Raw genomic sequence first — 16,371 nt, 5'->3', positions numbered from 1 at the left:
CTAAGTTCCTAAGTTCTTTTACACTTATTTCTGGTTTGTCTGTAAATACTTTATGATCAATTTATATGCCTTGATATGTACTATCATGAGTTCTTGATCATAGTTGTACATTTTTAGACCCCTTAAACACAAACAGATTAACCTAGTTGTTTAGCCAAGTGATTAACTTAGATAAATTATTCAAATCTAGGTTAACACAAGTAAATCATATCATTGAAACAGTGCAGAAAATAAAGAACACAACGATATGATAACCCAGGAAAACCAAACCGGTAAAAAACCTAAAGAGGATTTAACCTAACTATCCTCAAGGAAAAACAAATCCACTATGAAAGAATTGAAGTTTTACAATAGCGACTTAGACCACTAACATCTTATTGCTACCTCAAGTAGAAATCTTACTACCATGACCATGTGACAACTCCAAGTCCACGAACTACTTCTTTCTTGGATTCACAGCAACCACAAGTACTCCCACTTATGTTCTCTTTAAGCTCTTTATACAGCAACTGAAGCGATCACCAAGCTCTTGACATCAATCTTGATCTTGATAACCCTAAGTATGTATGAAGGCAAACACCTCTAGATCTCACAAGAGATTCATACACACAGCATATCAATAACCTTTATAACGTGGCTAGGGTTTTTCTTTTTATACTAGAAGCAAAACATAAAACCCTACACGTCATATGGGCTTGGGCTGAGTTGGAAAATTCTGCAGAAAAACAATCTACACGAGCTTCGATTGATCGAGTCTAATTTTCGATTTATCGAGCTTTGCAGATTTACACAATAAATCCTGCAGTATACTCGATTCCAACTTTACACATAAACACACTTTGAGCAGCCTAAATCTAGACTAAATGTTTTGATCATGGTTTGCCAATATTATACATTGAAGTTCTAATACATTAGTTCCTAATTCCTTAGAACCTAACAATAGTCTTAACTTTTCCTCAGCTATGCTTGTACTTGTGCTTATTCGTGCCCCGAGTTGCATGCCTTAAGCTTTTTGCAAGTTTGCTATGGCACATACATGCTCCATTCTTTATCAACAAAGTCTTAAGCAATTGTGGGAGCAAAGGTTGGTGGACAAGCTAACCAAGTATATATGCACATTTCATAGTGGCCCATCCATATTCTGCAGCAAGAATGGCCTATCCTTTTCATACCGGTTTCAATTGAAGTTTTAGTTTTCCCATGCTTCGTAATATTCCTCTGTTAAAATTGCGGTAGGTTTGTTACTATTAAAGTTCGCATATATATGATAAAGATGCTATTTTTGCATTAATGTAAAAGCTACTACCTCTACTTAACCAATGACAAATCTCACCGAGGTAATTAGATAGTAACTAAATGCCATGATACGTAAATTTTATCTTTAATCTTCATGTGTGTGTATGTATATTTGAAGTATACTTAACTGAAGATCCTAGATTTCGTGAATATATCATTTTTCACCAAATTGATGACATCTCTGTTGCTGCCTTAAGTACCATTTTTTTTTTGAAAGCCCATAAGTACCAATTTTAGAATTTAAGAACTATGTATATTGGTTAATAGGTAATACCTCAGTTCATAAATTTAACTAGGTCCATTTCATATTTACATATATAGAAATTCCTTACACACCAAGTTTCCAATACTTAAATGGCCAAAAAAAAAATAAAAAAAGTTTTTAGAACTGTGGTGCTTTGGCCCAATGACCTTAGTCTAGGGCACCAACCCTCAATTAATTTGTTCTCTGGTAATGTTCTTGGTCCACAATGGAAGATCCCAGGAATAGTCCATCACTATGATGAACCAGGTCTTTGTATTGATCTTGTTGTTATGCTATGAGTTATTGACCAAGGATGTATCTAATTGATTGAATTTCCCTTCCTGAGTTTCAAGCCGGATCTCAGTCCCCAAAGATTTATGTTCTCACCTTTCTCTCGTATCTCTCACCCCAATTTTTCCAACCCCCTAGTACCGTATCCTCCTTCCCCTTTTATACTCTCTTGTTGGTGGAGCCCTCATGATGGCAGAATCTTCCACACGTGTAGGGCCCACCGCTTCAGAGGTTAAGATGACTCTCTGGGTCTATAGCATTGTTTTTCCTATCAAATCGGTTATCAAAGGTGGGACCCAGCCTTCTGACATTAAGAGGATTGCTTAGTAACTTGTGCCTAACACTAGTTAGGTGCTCAGACGTATGTCTATCTTCGAGCCTCCTCGTGTCCTCAACGTAGATTACAAATCTTAACATTTGGCCCATCTCCTAATTTGCTTATCCTCGAGCCAAGCCCAATCTTTAGAATGGGACTCCTCATCTCTTCGGCCCAACTTCGGAATGTGCCTACCTCCTTTCCCACCACAAGAACCATCCTGATATTGCTCCACCTACTATGCTCACACACACAAGATAATAACCCATGAGAACACACCTCAAAACTCCACCCAAGCGAATCATTAATCCAAGTCTCTAAGTTAACCCATTTTTTACTTGCATTTTTCCTTAACTTCTCCTAATAATTTTCTTTTTAAAAACAAATTTCTCAAACAGATATAAGTTTCCAGTGAAATATACTGACTAAAGGAAGGAACACAAGCATAAGGAGTTTGCACCAAACAAGAGAAAATGGAATTCCTTGTGAAAATTTTCTCTTTCCCTAATGGATTCCAAGAACCAAACAGTACCTATATATAGCTTATGCGTGGAATCTCTCTCTCTCTTGGTGATAAATATGTCTCTCTTAGAATCTCTATCTCATCATTTTCTCTTTTTTTTTTTTTTTTTGTGAAAAACAGTACCTATAACTAAATTTTTTCTTTTTTTTTTAGTCATACGCTTGTCTCAGCTTCTCTCTCAAAATCTCTATCTCCTCTCTCTCCTTTCTCAGCTCTTTAAGCTCTGCCTGCAATTTAAGTAAATGACCCATAAGTAAATTCAAGCATCTTTGTAGTTCTGAAATTTCGGAGCCTACAAAGTGGAATAGACCAGCACTTGAGAGTAATTCCGGACACTTCACAGAAACTGGACTGAATAGATCGAAATGGACCGAATTCAACCAACCTTGACCGAACTGGACCAAATGGACTACACTAGACCGATTGAACTGAAATGAATGGAATTGGACCCAAATGAACTGAATGCACAATTTCTTTAAACAAAAAATGACAATAATATACAAACTTCTTTTTTAGATAGTTACAATTTGTTGCTAATCCTGTATTTCAAACATTTTTCTCCTAAACCTACTAGCACTAAATGAGAAATGAACAACACTATTTTCCTTTCTTCTAGCTCAACAAAATGCATGGGAATTAAAGCAATGGCTAATCTCAATAGCATTGTTCAATATAGCAAAAATAGACCACTCAACACCAAGCAACCCCAAAGAGGTGTTTCACTTTCCCCTCAACATTTCTTTGTTTCTACCATGAGTACAATCCACCATGAGTAGAAATAAGGAAGACAAATCTCATTCATTTCAACATATTTTACTAATATTCTACAAGATACGATTCCTCCACTTGATAATTTTACTACTGTTAGTCAATTTAACTGGTCATACCAATTATCATCTACCAAAAAAATAAAATCTATTTCACAGTTCTAGACTTCTAGTTATGCCAATTGTCTTCAAGAACTTCTTAAGATCTACTTAGCTAGTGCAGCATATACATGAATTTTGGAAATGATTGAACAATGATTTTAGGCCATGGTTGTAGATTTTCTAGTTGTGACATAAATTACAGACATAATCCCTGTATATATTATCAATAAATTCCACTATCAAAAACCGTGTACCACCCTTGCCTCACATGATCGTATCATTTGCTTGTGCCAGTCTTCACACACATAGCTCACTACAGTGCTGCTGAACCATCCTCATATCCACCTTTCAAACCGCATATTCCCTTTTATTTTCCCATGATAAATCACTTCGGAGGATAAATCATTGAAAAGCTCAGCATAAATTAGTATGGGTGTGAGGGCATTCTTCAAGAAATCAACATTTTCGCGCATATCTTGATCAGTTGATTGCTTTTGATTTCAATCGAAGTAGGTGATGTGCTTACTGTGTTTTAAATCTAAATGGGCAGTGATATAGATGATGACTGGGCCTTAGGACACACTAAGTTTATGGGCTTTTTTGGGCTTGAGGCCGAACCTAAACATTGAGTGAGAAGCCCGTTTCAAGTTAAGGCCCCAATTCTTTAATGAAATTTAACAAGCTTGCATGCTCCCATTTTAGCTCTCACATCATTTTTTTTTCTTTATGCTAGATAAAAATTTTATTTTAACCTAATATAAGTGTATATGTGTGTGAAACTCTCTCCTGGAGACTTGAATCCTAACCCTTGTCCCCTCACACCCCACAAACACTTATACTTGTAGAGCTACCACCGCACCAAAAGTGCGCGAAACTGCTCTCACATCATTTTTAATCAACCATATGTTCCTATTTCCTATCCCTATAATAAATAAGATCATTATGGACTTTTTGCATTTCGTTTAATACATATAGACTAAGAGTAAGAAAGCGTATATAAAGTTGACCTCAAGCCTTTACCCTTTGGAGAATGAATTGTCTATTTTTGTTGGGAAAAAAAAAATCAATACAACAACACATAACATAATTATTTTTTGTGCAATTTCAATGGGCACTTCAAATAAATTATGCAAACATATAACTCACACACAATAAATATATATATATATATATATATATATATATCCAATAACAATCCACAATCAAGATACATAATTTTTACGTGAAAAACCTTCGAAAGAGAAGGGAAAAACCACGGGACCTAGTTCAGCAAAAATTTTCCACTATAAAATAATGAGTTTACAACAATTTTCTCTAAAACAAATGCTAGAAGCTACCAAAACATCAAGAATACACAATTCTTGATTCACAACAAATATTTATCACACTCTAAGGTAGATTTAATTAATAACAATAAGAAAAGATCTCATCAAGTTGGTATCAGCATCTGAACAAACGGAGAGAAATTTCCAGCAACAAACTGGAGAATAAAAGTGTAATCATGAAAAGATGATCCCTCCAATCCAAATCCTCCCTGCAGAATGCACAAGCTATCAGCATTGTTAGTTTGTAAGTTGTAACCCCAATTCACAAACCTATCACGAGTTATTATAACAAGGCCCTACTCTTTCACTTCTTTCAAGTTACCCTTTAATGTTCAGATTATTGTTTAAAATGCCTTTTGCTAGAGACCAAAGAAGAACAACTGCTGTGACAATGCATGTTGCATCCTCAAGCTAGCCAAACTATGACAATGGCAGGGAATCGAGAAAAATTGTAATGAATTGATTATTCAAGCCGGACAGTACTTAATGGCCAGAAAAAAAGTGTTAAACTAAAATTCTGTACGCTTCCTTGACATGTAAAATTTTGCTATTCCCACAATTAGTCCATACAAATAAAAACATTGTAAGTGTTACCACAGCCAACCTAAAAACTCGCAATTTCATAAATAACATGGAAATACACACAAGATTCTGATATTGATCCACGGACCACTGCAAGAAACTTTAAACCCCAGTTGGGTATATAAAAAAGAGGTACTATTGACCATAAGAGCATTTGCATCAATCAATGCAAAATAGAAAAAAGATATCAATTTTACGCATTCAACTCTCAAAATCACCTTCATCAGTCAAGCTAAAAAAGTGTAAATTTGCAAATTTATTACAGTAACCGTGTAAATGGCACAAAAATGACAAAGAGATATAATCTTTCAAACAACAAATTGAACAAAAGGAAAAGAAAAAAAATAAATCAAAAGTTAAAAAGAAGCAAAGTAAGAAAATGGGCTGTTGTTAAACCTTTTGTTTGATTAGGGCTGTAATATTCATGTTAAATTGCAATTTGAATTTTCCAAAATAACAAATAAGATGAAATTGGTTAACGATTTCCCCAACCTTACGTAGTAGGATTAAAGAATATACCTAACAGAGTGGAAGTATATTAGTCCTTCCAGCGGCAAGAAGGTAATCCCTCTCCCAGTTATTCAGTGTAATGGAAACATTAAGGGCCAGACCTCACCAATTTTCCAAAGACTATAAGACAGCACGTCCATCAGCTTCTGTAAGGTAAAAATCATTAGATTAAAGAAACAAATGAGGATTTATGAATCTTTCATATTACTTTTTCCTGTTGGGTCACTTCTTATCTAAAATTTTCAATAACCTTCGATTCTAGAGACTGTAACCAAGCGATACATTTTGCCCCATCCATCCACACTTGCTAGATAATTAATTACATTAACACTGTTCATATAACACTGGTCATGAAATTAATATATATATATATATATAATAAAGCAATTCAACAGTTTGGTTGCTGAGAAAACAATAAAATTGGCCAATATTGATCTATAAATCTCAGTTTTTTTTTTTTTTTTTAAATAAAAAAAAAATTTATTAGAAAGCTTTAGAAAAACCAAAGCTTTGCTAAATTGAGCCCCATTCAACCATATACCATGGAGTATTTTTTCAATATTTTTGTTAAATCTACAAGAAAAAAAAATCTTTATTTATATGGAAATCAACAAAACGTAGAAAATAGAGAATTCTAAAAAGTTCACTTTCTTTCATTCTTCAACCGTTTTCTTAGCTAGCAAACAGATATTTAATAAGATAATTTCATAAAATTGGTAATAGAATGCGTACCAAGAGGAGTGGCAGTCGCAGAAGGCGAGTTAGAGACAGTTGCCAAAGGTGTTGTATTAGCACGTTTTGAAACCAGTGCTAAAATCAGGGATGTGAGCAACCTTGTGCCAATCCTCACCAATTCCCCTTTTGTACTTTTCCTCTAAGAGAGGACATTTATAAAATCTCAATGATTTTAAAGACTTGTGACGGGATCAGGCAGTGATGTGAGATTTGGACAAGTTCCAATTTCAAGTTTCTGAAGTGAGGTGAGCTTGATAATCCCTTCTAAGAAAGTCATCAAATTGGGTAAGTCTTTAATATTCAGCCACCGTAAAGATCTCAAACAACTGATTCCATCTGGAAGTGATGAGAGTTTGGGGCAGTCAGCGATTTGGAGCACTTGAAGTGAGGTGAGGTTGTGATCTCTGGGAAAGTTGTCAAATTGGGCAAGCTTCGAATTATCAATACCTTTAAATAATTGAGACACCCCATCCCATCAGGAAGAGATGTTAGACCAACGCCCATAATTGTCAGTGAACGTAAAGATTTGAGACAACTAATTCCATCAGAAAGTGACTTGAGATTATGGCATGTATGAATTTCAAGTTGTTCAAGCGCTATAAGATAATGAAGACCTGTAGGGAGAGACTCCAGTTTTGGAAGGTTATCGAATTTTAGAAAACGAAGGAAATTGAGGTGTCTCCATTCTATGCCATCAGCATCCACGTTATTTAATGAACCAAACTCATTGCAATCTCTAATTTTCAGCTCCTCAAGGGATGTGAGATATTGCACGGCTCCAGATATAGATGTTAGACTGGGCCACCTATAAAAATGTCCAGACTTTTGAGAGAAATTAGATTTAATGACGCCCACTCATCTGCTAGAGAGACCTGATCCTTTATACAATACAAATTCATACACTTTAATTTGGGGAGGGGAGAGAAAGTGGAAGTGGAGGAAGAGGGAGGTGAAGGGGCCATTGCCATTGTTTGTTGCAAAGGCTTTAAGCAGCCACCCAACAAATATAACTCTTCTTCAAGAAACGGAAATAGAGGCATGGAAACTGGCTGAGAGCAAGACTCAATTTAAAAAAAGGAAAGACTAGGAAATGAAGGCAATGATTGATGTTGTTGATGAGCTAGTGTTGATGTGCTCCTCCACCATCCCTTCAGATTATAGCATTTGTGAATTTCAAGAGATTTTAACGATGGGAAGAATGGTGTAGACAGACAATGTTGTTGATGAAGCGGGGGCCTCCTCACTTATATCCCTTTCTGTTATGTACTCTAGATCAACCATCAACCTCATATATACACATTTCAAATAGGGAAGTTGAGACAAAGGTGGAAGATATCGGCATTTGTCACAAATCTCTAACCTTAAATCAACTAGATTTGGGAGTAAAGAAAAAAGCCAACTTGAAAATATCCTACCCCCATAGGAATGCACTTCCGAATATTTGAGATTTTGATGTGGCTAGAGCCCTTCTAATGATTTCTCATCTTCATTATTAATATTATCTTTGAGATACCGACTTAATCTTAACTTTTTAAGATGCTGCTTTCCCCTTAAATTCATGGCCTTGCATTCTAAGTTAGCATCTTTCACCCGTCCCAAATGTATGATCTCTAGTGCCTCTCTAAGACTATTTAGCTTGTCCAATATTCCTAGTCCACCAATGTGCCTGGAAATGAAAGGAGCATCCTTGCTCACAATGAATCATGGCAATGTCTGAAGACAAGTGATTTGCCCTAAGCCACAAGGCATATGACTCAACTTATAACAATGGGTGTTATCAAGGTGCCTAAGGTTGGCTAATTCTTGAATGTTTCTAGGTAATTCTTTAAGCATAGAACAATTAGAGAGATTTAGTGTTTGCAGATTTCGCAAACTAGTGATAGACTTAGGAAGAGTTTTAATTCTAATGGTCCAAGAAAGATCAATGTACTTGAGATGTATTAACTTCCCAATAGAATTTGGCACTTTTGTGACCGTTGATCTATGTAAATCTAATGCACATAAGCTTTTGAAACTGAAAATAAATGTCTTCAACATCAACTCATCTAGGGTACCATGCCTACACTCATCAATTGTTTGAAGAAATGTACGTATTTTTTTTGCTTTAAGCATTAAGCTTAAAGTCTCAAGTTTCTACAATCAAAAACCGTGTGTACCAGTACCACCCTTGCCTCACATGACCATTTGCTTGTGCCCTTCACACACTTAGCTCACAGTGCATTATCAGTACTGCTGAACCATCCTCATATTTTTCCATGATAAATCCCATGGGCTTGGTCTATGGTTCGGAGGAAAAAACATTAAAAAGCTCAGCATAAATTAGTACTATGGGTGTGAAGCATTCTTCAAGAAATCAACATTTTCGTGCATATTTTAATCAGTTGATTGCTTTTGATTTCAATCAAAGTAGGTGATGTGCTTAGTGCTTACTGTGTTTTAAATCAAAATGGGCAGTGAGGCCTGATCGTTGATTGGGAATCATATTGACTGTTGCATGATGCGGTAGGATTACATGGGCTTCAAAGCATGCTAACGTGAAGTCAAGACTTGTGGGCTTTAGGGCCCAATCCGTGTAGTACAGATATAGATGATACCTGGAACTTAGGATACATTTTGTGATGACATAATAACCAACACAAACAAAAATATCCAATAACAATTCACAATCGAGACATAGATTTTTATGTGGAAAACCCTCCAAAAAGAAGGAAAAAACTACGGGACCTAGTCCTGTAAAAATTTTCCACTGTTGAATAATGAGTTTATTTACAACAATTTTATCCAATACAAATGTTGAAGGGTACCAAAACATCAGGAACACAATTCTTGGATCACAACAAATGTTCATCATGCTAATGTGGATTTCAATAATATCAAGAAGAAAGGATCTCATCAAGCAACAAGCTGCAGAATAACCAAGTACGTTTTCAACATTTGCTGTCATGATCTTCTAGTAGAACAGTAATCATGAAAAAATGATCCCTCCAATCCAAATGCTCCTTGCAGAATACACAAGATATCAGCACTGTAACCCCAATTTACCAACCTATTCACGAGTTATTATAAAAGGGGCCCTACTCTTTCTCTTCTTCCAGGTTACCCTTTGACTGAATCGAATCACTGATATATATTCTAAGGTTTCAGCTTCACCTTAAGAATTAGATTTCTGCAAGTAAGTTGATGATTGGAATGAAACTACTAGAGATTTGTGCCAAAATTGAAGACTTCATTTGTACAATGAGCTTCACTACAAGCAAAATTAAACATCTGTCTATTTAGTTCTGGATTGTAATGGGAAAAACAAAATTCAATGGGACACAAACAGTTGGAAAAACAATAAATTTTTTCACCATTCCATAGTTATTGGCTTATTGCTTTTTAGCGTTCATAAAGCTTTATGACAACTCATGAATTGTTTGTGTGATAACACAAGATGTCTGATAGATATGATATTTCAGAAATTTCTAATGGTATAAGTTTATAACTCTATGGTATGTTAAGTACCCTAAAACAATATGAGGCTACCTCAAAGCATGTTTACAAAGTAAAAGCCCTGAAGAAACAAACCTTTAATGCGGAAGTACTTGGAGCCATCTCATTGTGAAAATCACTCTCTTTTTCCCTGCACCAACAGCTAGTTATTCTAACATGAGTCATGAAATATATATTATTCAGCTAATGTGCAAACTAGACCCCTTAAGTTTGGGGAACTTTGGATTTTACATCCTAAAACTTCAGAATTTGGGTTTTACCCTCCCTAAAGTTATATTTCGTTTACATTAACAGTCTCTTCATCCATATTTTCCGTTAAGAACCCAACAACCTTATCTTAATGCTTGGGTTTGTTGATAGAAACAAGTAGTAAAACCTTATGTATAATAAATGATTGCAGTAAATGAATGCCTGAATATAAATCCACTTTCTAGAAAGTTGCGTCGATAATTATCATTCACCATGATGTTATACAAATATCACCAAGTGCCAAATTTCATTCGGTTTATTTGAAATCAAATATAACAAAAACAAAGTTGTCATCTTATAATTTATACTCATGTACAACTTATTAGAATAATGAAAAAATTGAAGGAATTTTGATGTGAGGGATAAAAAATGAACCCAAAAACAAGATAATCACCTGATTCGTATACTCCTTGCACTTGCTGAAAAGGTTCTAAATAGATATTTATGCCTGGTTTTGTTTTGTGCTTCCAATTTGTTCTGCAACTAGGATCAAATAAAATGATAAATCATCCACAAAAAAAAAAAAAAAAAAAGAACAAACAAGAAGAAGGACATAGCATTTTAGTTTCTACAATGGATTCAGATTGATTATTATATATACCAAAAAGTATCAAAGACGAATGAGGTTCATCCCTTTTGAAGCATATTGGTTGACTTAACCTTTGATTATAGAAAGTGTAACCAAGTAACCTTTCGTACTCCATCCAAAATCCTACGAGTATCTAGGCATTGTACGTAATATAACTGTGAACAAAACACAAGCCATCAAATTAAATAACATTAATAATAATAGAACTTCAAAACAATTCAACAGTCTGGTTGCTTTGAAATCAATCGAATTGGCCAAGATTCTATACATCTCAGAAATTTTTTTATTATTAGAAAACTTTAGAAAACCAAAAGCTTTGCTAAAGTGAGCCTCTTTCAATTATATACATTGGTTCCTATATTTTTGAAATCCAAAAGAAAAAATTCTTTTTTTTTTCAAAAAATTGTATTGAATCAATAAATGATAGAGAATAAATTTTTAAAAAGTTCACTTTGTTTCATTTTCAACTGTTTTCTCAGCTAGCAAACAAAAATTCAATAATAAAAAAATGGGTATATAGAATGCGTACCGTAAGTGACATGTGCGATCTTGTCCCAATCCTGACCGGTTTCTTTTTCGCATCTTCTCTGTAACTCGGGACATTTGAAAATCATCAGTATTTGTAAAGACGAGAGATCGCGCATCTCATCAGGCAGTGATTTCAGATTGAGACAGTTGTAAATTGTAAACCGTTTAAGTGAGATAAGATTCCCAATCCACCGAGGCAATGTTTTCAGATTCTCACAATTTTCAATATAGAGCGTTTCCAGGGTTGTAACGTGTTGAAGACCTACAGCTAAGGAATTCAGTTTTAGAAGGCCGAAGATGTGCAGATGACTGAGGCGATTGAGATGTCGCCATTCCATTCCGTCCACGTCACTTCCTAGATTTAACTCCTTGCAATTGGAAATGTATAAACGCTCGAGAGAAATTAGATTTGATACCAACCCATCTGGCAGATTTCCTATACGCATATATTTTAATTTGGAGAGATGAGAGGACGAAGAAGAGGAGGAAGAGGGAAGTATTATCTCTTGAAAAAGCTTTGAGCTAACGTTAATTAGATTTAGGCCTTCTTCGAGATAAGGAAACAAGGGTATGGAAGTCATATTAGGACAATTATCAATCCAAAAAGAAGAAAGACAAGGAAATGAAGGCAGTGACCGGTTATGCTGATGTTGTTGATGATCTGTCATTGATGCGCTCCTCCACCATCCCTTTAAGTTAGGGCATTCCCAAATCCAAAGAGATTTTAACGATGGGAAGAAGGATAAAGTAGAAACTTCCTCACTTATATCACGATATGATATGCATTCCAAATCTTTCATTCCATCAAGCCATAAGCTTTCTAGAAATGGGAGTTTAGACAATGGTGGCAGGTGGTTGCAACTGTCACATCTCCTTAAAGTGATTTTAACAAGATTTTTGATGGAAGAAAGCCAACTTGAAAATGTCACACCAGTGTAACCCCGCACTTCCAAAATTTTGAGATTTGGATGTGGCTGGAGGCTATCTAATAACATCTCATCATGTCTTTCTTGGTGAGCCCATGTTAATTCCAGTTTCTCAAGATGTTGCTTCTCCCTTAAATGTTTGACCTCACAATCTGAGTTAGCATCTTCCAATTGTTCTAAAATTTGGATCTCAAGTGTTCCTCTAAGGTTGTTTAGCCCATTCAATTCGCCTAGTCCACCATTATTCCTCACAATGAATAACGGTAATGACTGAAGACCAGTCAGTTTCCGTAATCCTTGAGGCAATCTCAACTTAAAACAACCCCTATCATCAAGGTGCCTGAGGCTAACCAATTTTGTGATGTCCCTAGGCAATTGTTCAAGATTACTACATTTTTGAAGTTTTAGTGTATGCAAATTCAACAATGTAGTAATAGAATCAGGAAGAGTTTTAATAGGATTAAAAGAAAGATCTAAGTACCTCAAATGTATTAACTTCTCTATGGAATTTGGAATTATTTTAATCTCCAATCTATGTAAATCTAATGCACGCAACCTTGGGAAACTCTCAATCAGTGTACTCAATGTTGACGCACCAAGTTTATACATATTTGTGAAAAGAATTGTACGTACCTGGCTGCTTGCTTTAACCAAACTTAAACTTTTAGTAAAAGATGAGACACTAGAAAATGATACATGATGAGTTTTTTCATCCAAATAGTCAAGTCTACAGTCAGCCCCTGCAATTGATAGTGCAAGATGATGATATAAATCATGCATCCTGTATGTGTCTTGTGGCAAATAATACTCTCTATAAAAAAATGACCTGCAAAGTAGATTCTTGAAGCACTCATCTGCAACATCTTCTAATTGCTCTATATTATTAGGCAATTGGATTAACCCATGTGCCATCCATAGTTGAATCAATGTCATCCTATCAATCTCGTAAGATTTAGGAAACAAAGAACAAAAGGCAAAACAACCTTTAATATATGATGGAAGATGATCATAACTCAACTTTAGAATTGAAAGGGTATTACCACCTCCCTGTTCAATTACATTTTCTTGTACCTTATCCTTCATCTTTAACCACCCATCTTTTTTTTCAAAATATAATGCATTTCCAATGGACTCTATGGCAAGGGGTACTCCTTGACATTTGTCTACAATCTCAGTTCCAATTTCTACTAGTTTAGCGTTGTTGGTCTCTTGCCTATTTCTAAATGCTATTTTCTCAAATAAAAACCAAGAATGGTCTTTAGAAAGACCTTTAAGATCATATATTGAAACAGGACGTGTAATCTTTGCAACCAATTGGACTCGCGTGGTTATTAGAATCTTACTTCCCTTTGCACCACCGATTAAAAGGCTTTTAAAGTCATTCCAATTTTTATAATTTTCATTCCATATATCATCCAACACAAGTAAAAATTTCTTTTGATAAATTTTGTTAACAAGTTCCCTCAATGGATCCATGTCATGGACTTGACCCATGAGGACTTCAGGATTAAACTTACGACGTTTCTTTTGCATTAGTTCCATGCTATCATCTTTATCAATACCATTTAGTAGTTTTTTAGCAATTGTTGTCACCTCGAAGACATTTGAAACGCACACCCATATTTTTAGCTCAAAATGTGTATTGACTTTTTCATGATTGTATACATTTTGAGCAAGTGTGGTCTTGCCTAACCCCCCCAATTCCCACAATAGCAATGACGGCTACATTCTCATCATTATTAGGCTCCAATAAAAGTTTTATGATGGCATTTTTGTCATCATCTCTCCCAATAACTTCTTTATTTGGTAAACATGGGATAGTTTCCCTGTTCAGACTCACTTGAGGCTTCACATGGCCCTCATTAAAATGAAAGTTATTTCTATCTTGCGCCATTGCACTTAGATTCTGCCTCAATTCGTTTATTCTAAGACTCATCTTACGATTTCTAAAAACAAGTGGGATACTTCTAAATAAATTGCGTACCTTTCCTGCAGTATTCCCACTAGTCTCTTCTTGCTGCAAATCTAATTCAATGTGGAACTTATACTCACCCAACAAGTCATCTGCATCATAAAAAGCGTCCTTGAGCTTTTCGAGCCAGTCCCTGTCTTGATGGTTGCGGTTCGGCTGCTCCACTGCATCCAGAAGGACAGCTTGTATTCTGGACACTGTGTTCTTGATGCTTTCAATGTCATCTTTAACATTCCACAGTGGTCCAAAATTTTCAAAAGCCGCAGAGCCCAAATTTTCCATTATGGTCTGTGTAACTCCGCAGAGGATTGCTTCAGCCATTTTTTCGTAGTGAGAGAAAGGAAGGTTTAAAGAGCGAGAGGGAAGCAAGAGAGGGCGGTCTTCAAGTGGTTCAGTGCTAGAGTCTAGAGAGTAAAAGAAAACTTTCTATTGAGTGAAAGGAAGGCTAGAAGAACGAGAGGAAAGCTAGAGAGTGAGCTTGAAGTGCTTCAGTATTTTAGAGAGTGAAAAGGATTGCTTCAGCCATTTGTTCGTAGTGACTAGTGAGACAAAGGAAGGCTAAAAGAGTGAAAGGGAAGCTGGAGAGGGTGGGCTTCAAGTGCTTCAATGCTAGAGTGAATGAAAAACTTTCTAGTGAGTGCAAGATAGGCTAGAGAAACGAGACGAAAGCTAGAGAGTGAGCTTCAAGTGCTTTAGTATGCTAGAGAAAAGAAGACTTAAAAGAGCGAGAGGGAAGCAAGCGAGGGTGGGGTTCAAGTGGTTCAGTGCAAGAGTGAAAGAAAAGCTTTCTAAAAGAGTGAGATCGAAGCCAAAGAGTGAGAGCTTGAAGTGCTTCAATATGCTAGAGATTGAAAAAAGAAGGCTAAAAGAGCGAGAAGAATGCTAGAGGGTAATGTTGCTGTGAAGAAGGAGACGAGGAGGACCGAATATTTAAAGGGGAAAAAAGTTACCGTTACTAGTTTTCCTTTATGAATTTTCTTAGAAGGTTACATCAATCATGCATAGCTTTATGTTTTTTCAAAGAAACTCACCGTTACTAGTCTTCCTTCGTGAATTTTCTTAGAAAGCTACCGTTATATCATGCACAACTTTATGAATTTTCTTGGAATGTTACCGTTATCATGCATAGGAAAATGAGGAGGCACCATGTGGTGGTGTTGACTGTTGAGCCCTTTTGCACCGAAAGAAAACCCTTTTTGCATCAATGAAGTTAAAGCCAATTTTCTTAGAACAATCACGCTCGTGCATAGGAAAGTAACAGAGTTTTCAGAGGCAGATCCAAATGAATAATAATGTAGGACTAACATTTTGCCTTAAAAGCTTTCAAAAAAAAAAAAAAAAAACATTTTGCCTTAAATGTCTAGCCCAGTCCTTTTGCTTTTTGAATAAATACACACATCTTTGCTTTTTGAGAAACAGAGCATGGCTGGAAAAAACAGAGCCTGCAAAGACGACGTGTCGTACATATTTGTTCTAATTAAATCGACTGTCGTATAACAGATTCCAGAATATCAGAGTGTTTAAATCCAACACATTTCAGAGAAAAATAAAAGAATGCTGAGTGGATTCGATACCTGACTACATGATGAACTAATTCAAATCAATTATATTTAAGCAAATATAAAAAATAAAAAATCAATTCTAATTTTTTTTTTTACCCACTCATTTTGTTTTATTTAATAAAAACAACGAGAGAAAATTGACAAATGCCCCTTTCACGAAAAAAATCTAGCATTTTGTCCCATTTTCCAAACTAATCAGGGAAATGCCCCTATTTAGAAACTCGATTCTCTCAAAATCGAGTTAGTCCTATAGTGGCGTTTTATGGAGCCCTATAACGACGTTTTAAGGATTTATAGTGGCATTTGGGAACTCGAGTTCCATGAACTCGAGTTTTATGCAAGTTTTTTTTTTTTTTTTTTTT

The 16,371-nt window shown here is 35.5% G+C and overlaps 2 protein-coding genes across 5 annotated transcripts in view; both read right to left on the bottom strand.

Annotated features, from left to right (window-relative positions):
- Positions 1-14,019, bottom strand: part of LOC126723914 (putative disease resistance protein RGA3) — a 74,086-nt gene extending 60,067 nt beyond the window's left edge. The window contains exons 1-2 of the mRNA XM_050427918.1: positions 11,551-14,019; positions 11,123-11,176 (exon numbers count right to left, since the gene is read on the bottom strand). Of these exons, the coding sequence (XP_050283875.1) occupies positions 11,145-11,176; positions 11,551-14,017 (2,499 nt within the window). The 5' untranslated portion in view covers positions 14,018-14,019 and the 3' untranslated portion in view covers positions 11,123-11,144. The remainder of the gene's footprint in view (positions 1-11,122; positions 11,177-11,550) is intronic.
- Positions 9,324-14,768, bottom strand: LOC126723918 (putative disease resistance protein RGA4). Of its 4 annotated transcripts, XR_007654516.1 has the most exons (5): positions 14,460-14,768; positions 10,827-10,915; positions 10,259-10,313; positions 9,770-9,857; positions 9,324-9,690 (listed from the first exon to the last, which is right to left on the bottom strand). XR_007654516.1 is itself a non-coding variant. In XM_050427924.1 (4 exons), exons 1-4 carry the CDS (start codon positions 14,766-14,768, stop codon positions 9,843-9,845), a joined length of 468 nt encoding a protein of 155 aa, XP_050283881.1. In that variant the 3' UTR covers positions 9,324-9,842. The 4 variants fall into 4 exon arrangements, 3 of the variants coding, with proteins under 3 accessions (XP_050283881.1, XP_050283879.1, XP_050283880.1); XM_050427924.1 differs by having other exon boundaries at positions 9,324-9,857; XM_050427922.1 differs by lacking the exon at positions 9,770-9,857.
- Between the last annotated feature and the right edge of the window lie 1,603 nt (positions 14,769-16,371).

The sequence above is a fragment of the Quercus robur genome, chromosome 4, assembly GCF_932294415.1.
Source record: "Quercus robur chromosome 4, dhQueRobu3.1, whole genome shotgun sequence".
In the NCBI taxonomy this organism is placed as follows: Eukaryota; Viridiplantae; Streptophyta; class Magnoliopsida; order Fagales; family Fagaceae; genus Quercus; species Quercus robur.
Note: the sequence above shows the minus strand (reverse complement) of the source record. Positions and strands in the feature narration are given on the sequence as shown.

What these genes read in the sequence shown, in the direction of transcription:
- LOC126723918 (XM_050427922.1), bottom strand. Translation starts at nt 14,768, where the DNA reads ATGGCTGAAGCAATCCTCTGCGGAGTTACACAGACCATAATGGAAAAT. An exon ending in GCAAGGAGTATACGAATCAG is followed by an intron (nt 10,314 to 10,826) that starts GTGATTATCTTG and finishes CTGTTGGTGCAG; the next exon opens with GGAAAAAGAGAGTGATTTTC. An exon ending in CAAGTACTTCCGCATTAAAG is followed by an intron (nt 9,691 to 10,258) that starts GTTTGTTTCTTC and finishes GTATTCTGCAAG; the next exon opens with GAGCATTTGGATTGGAGGGA.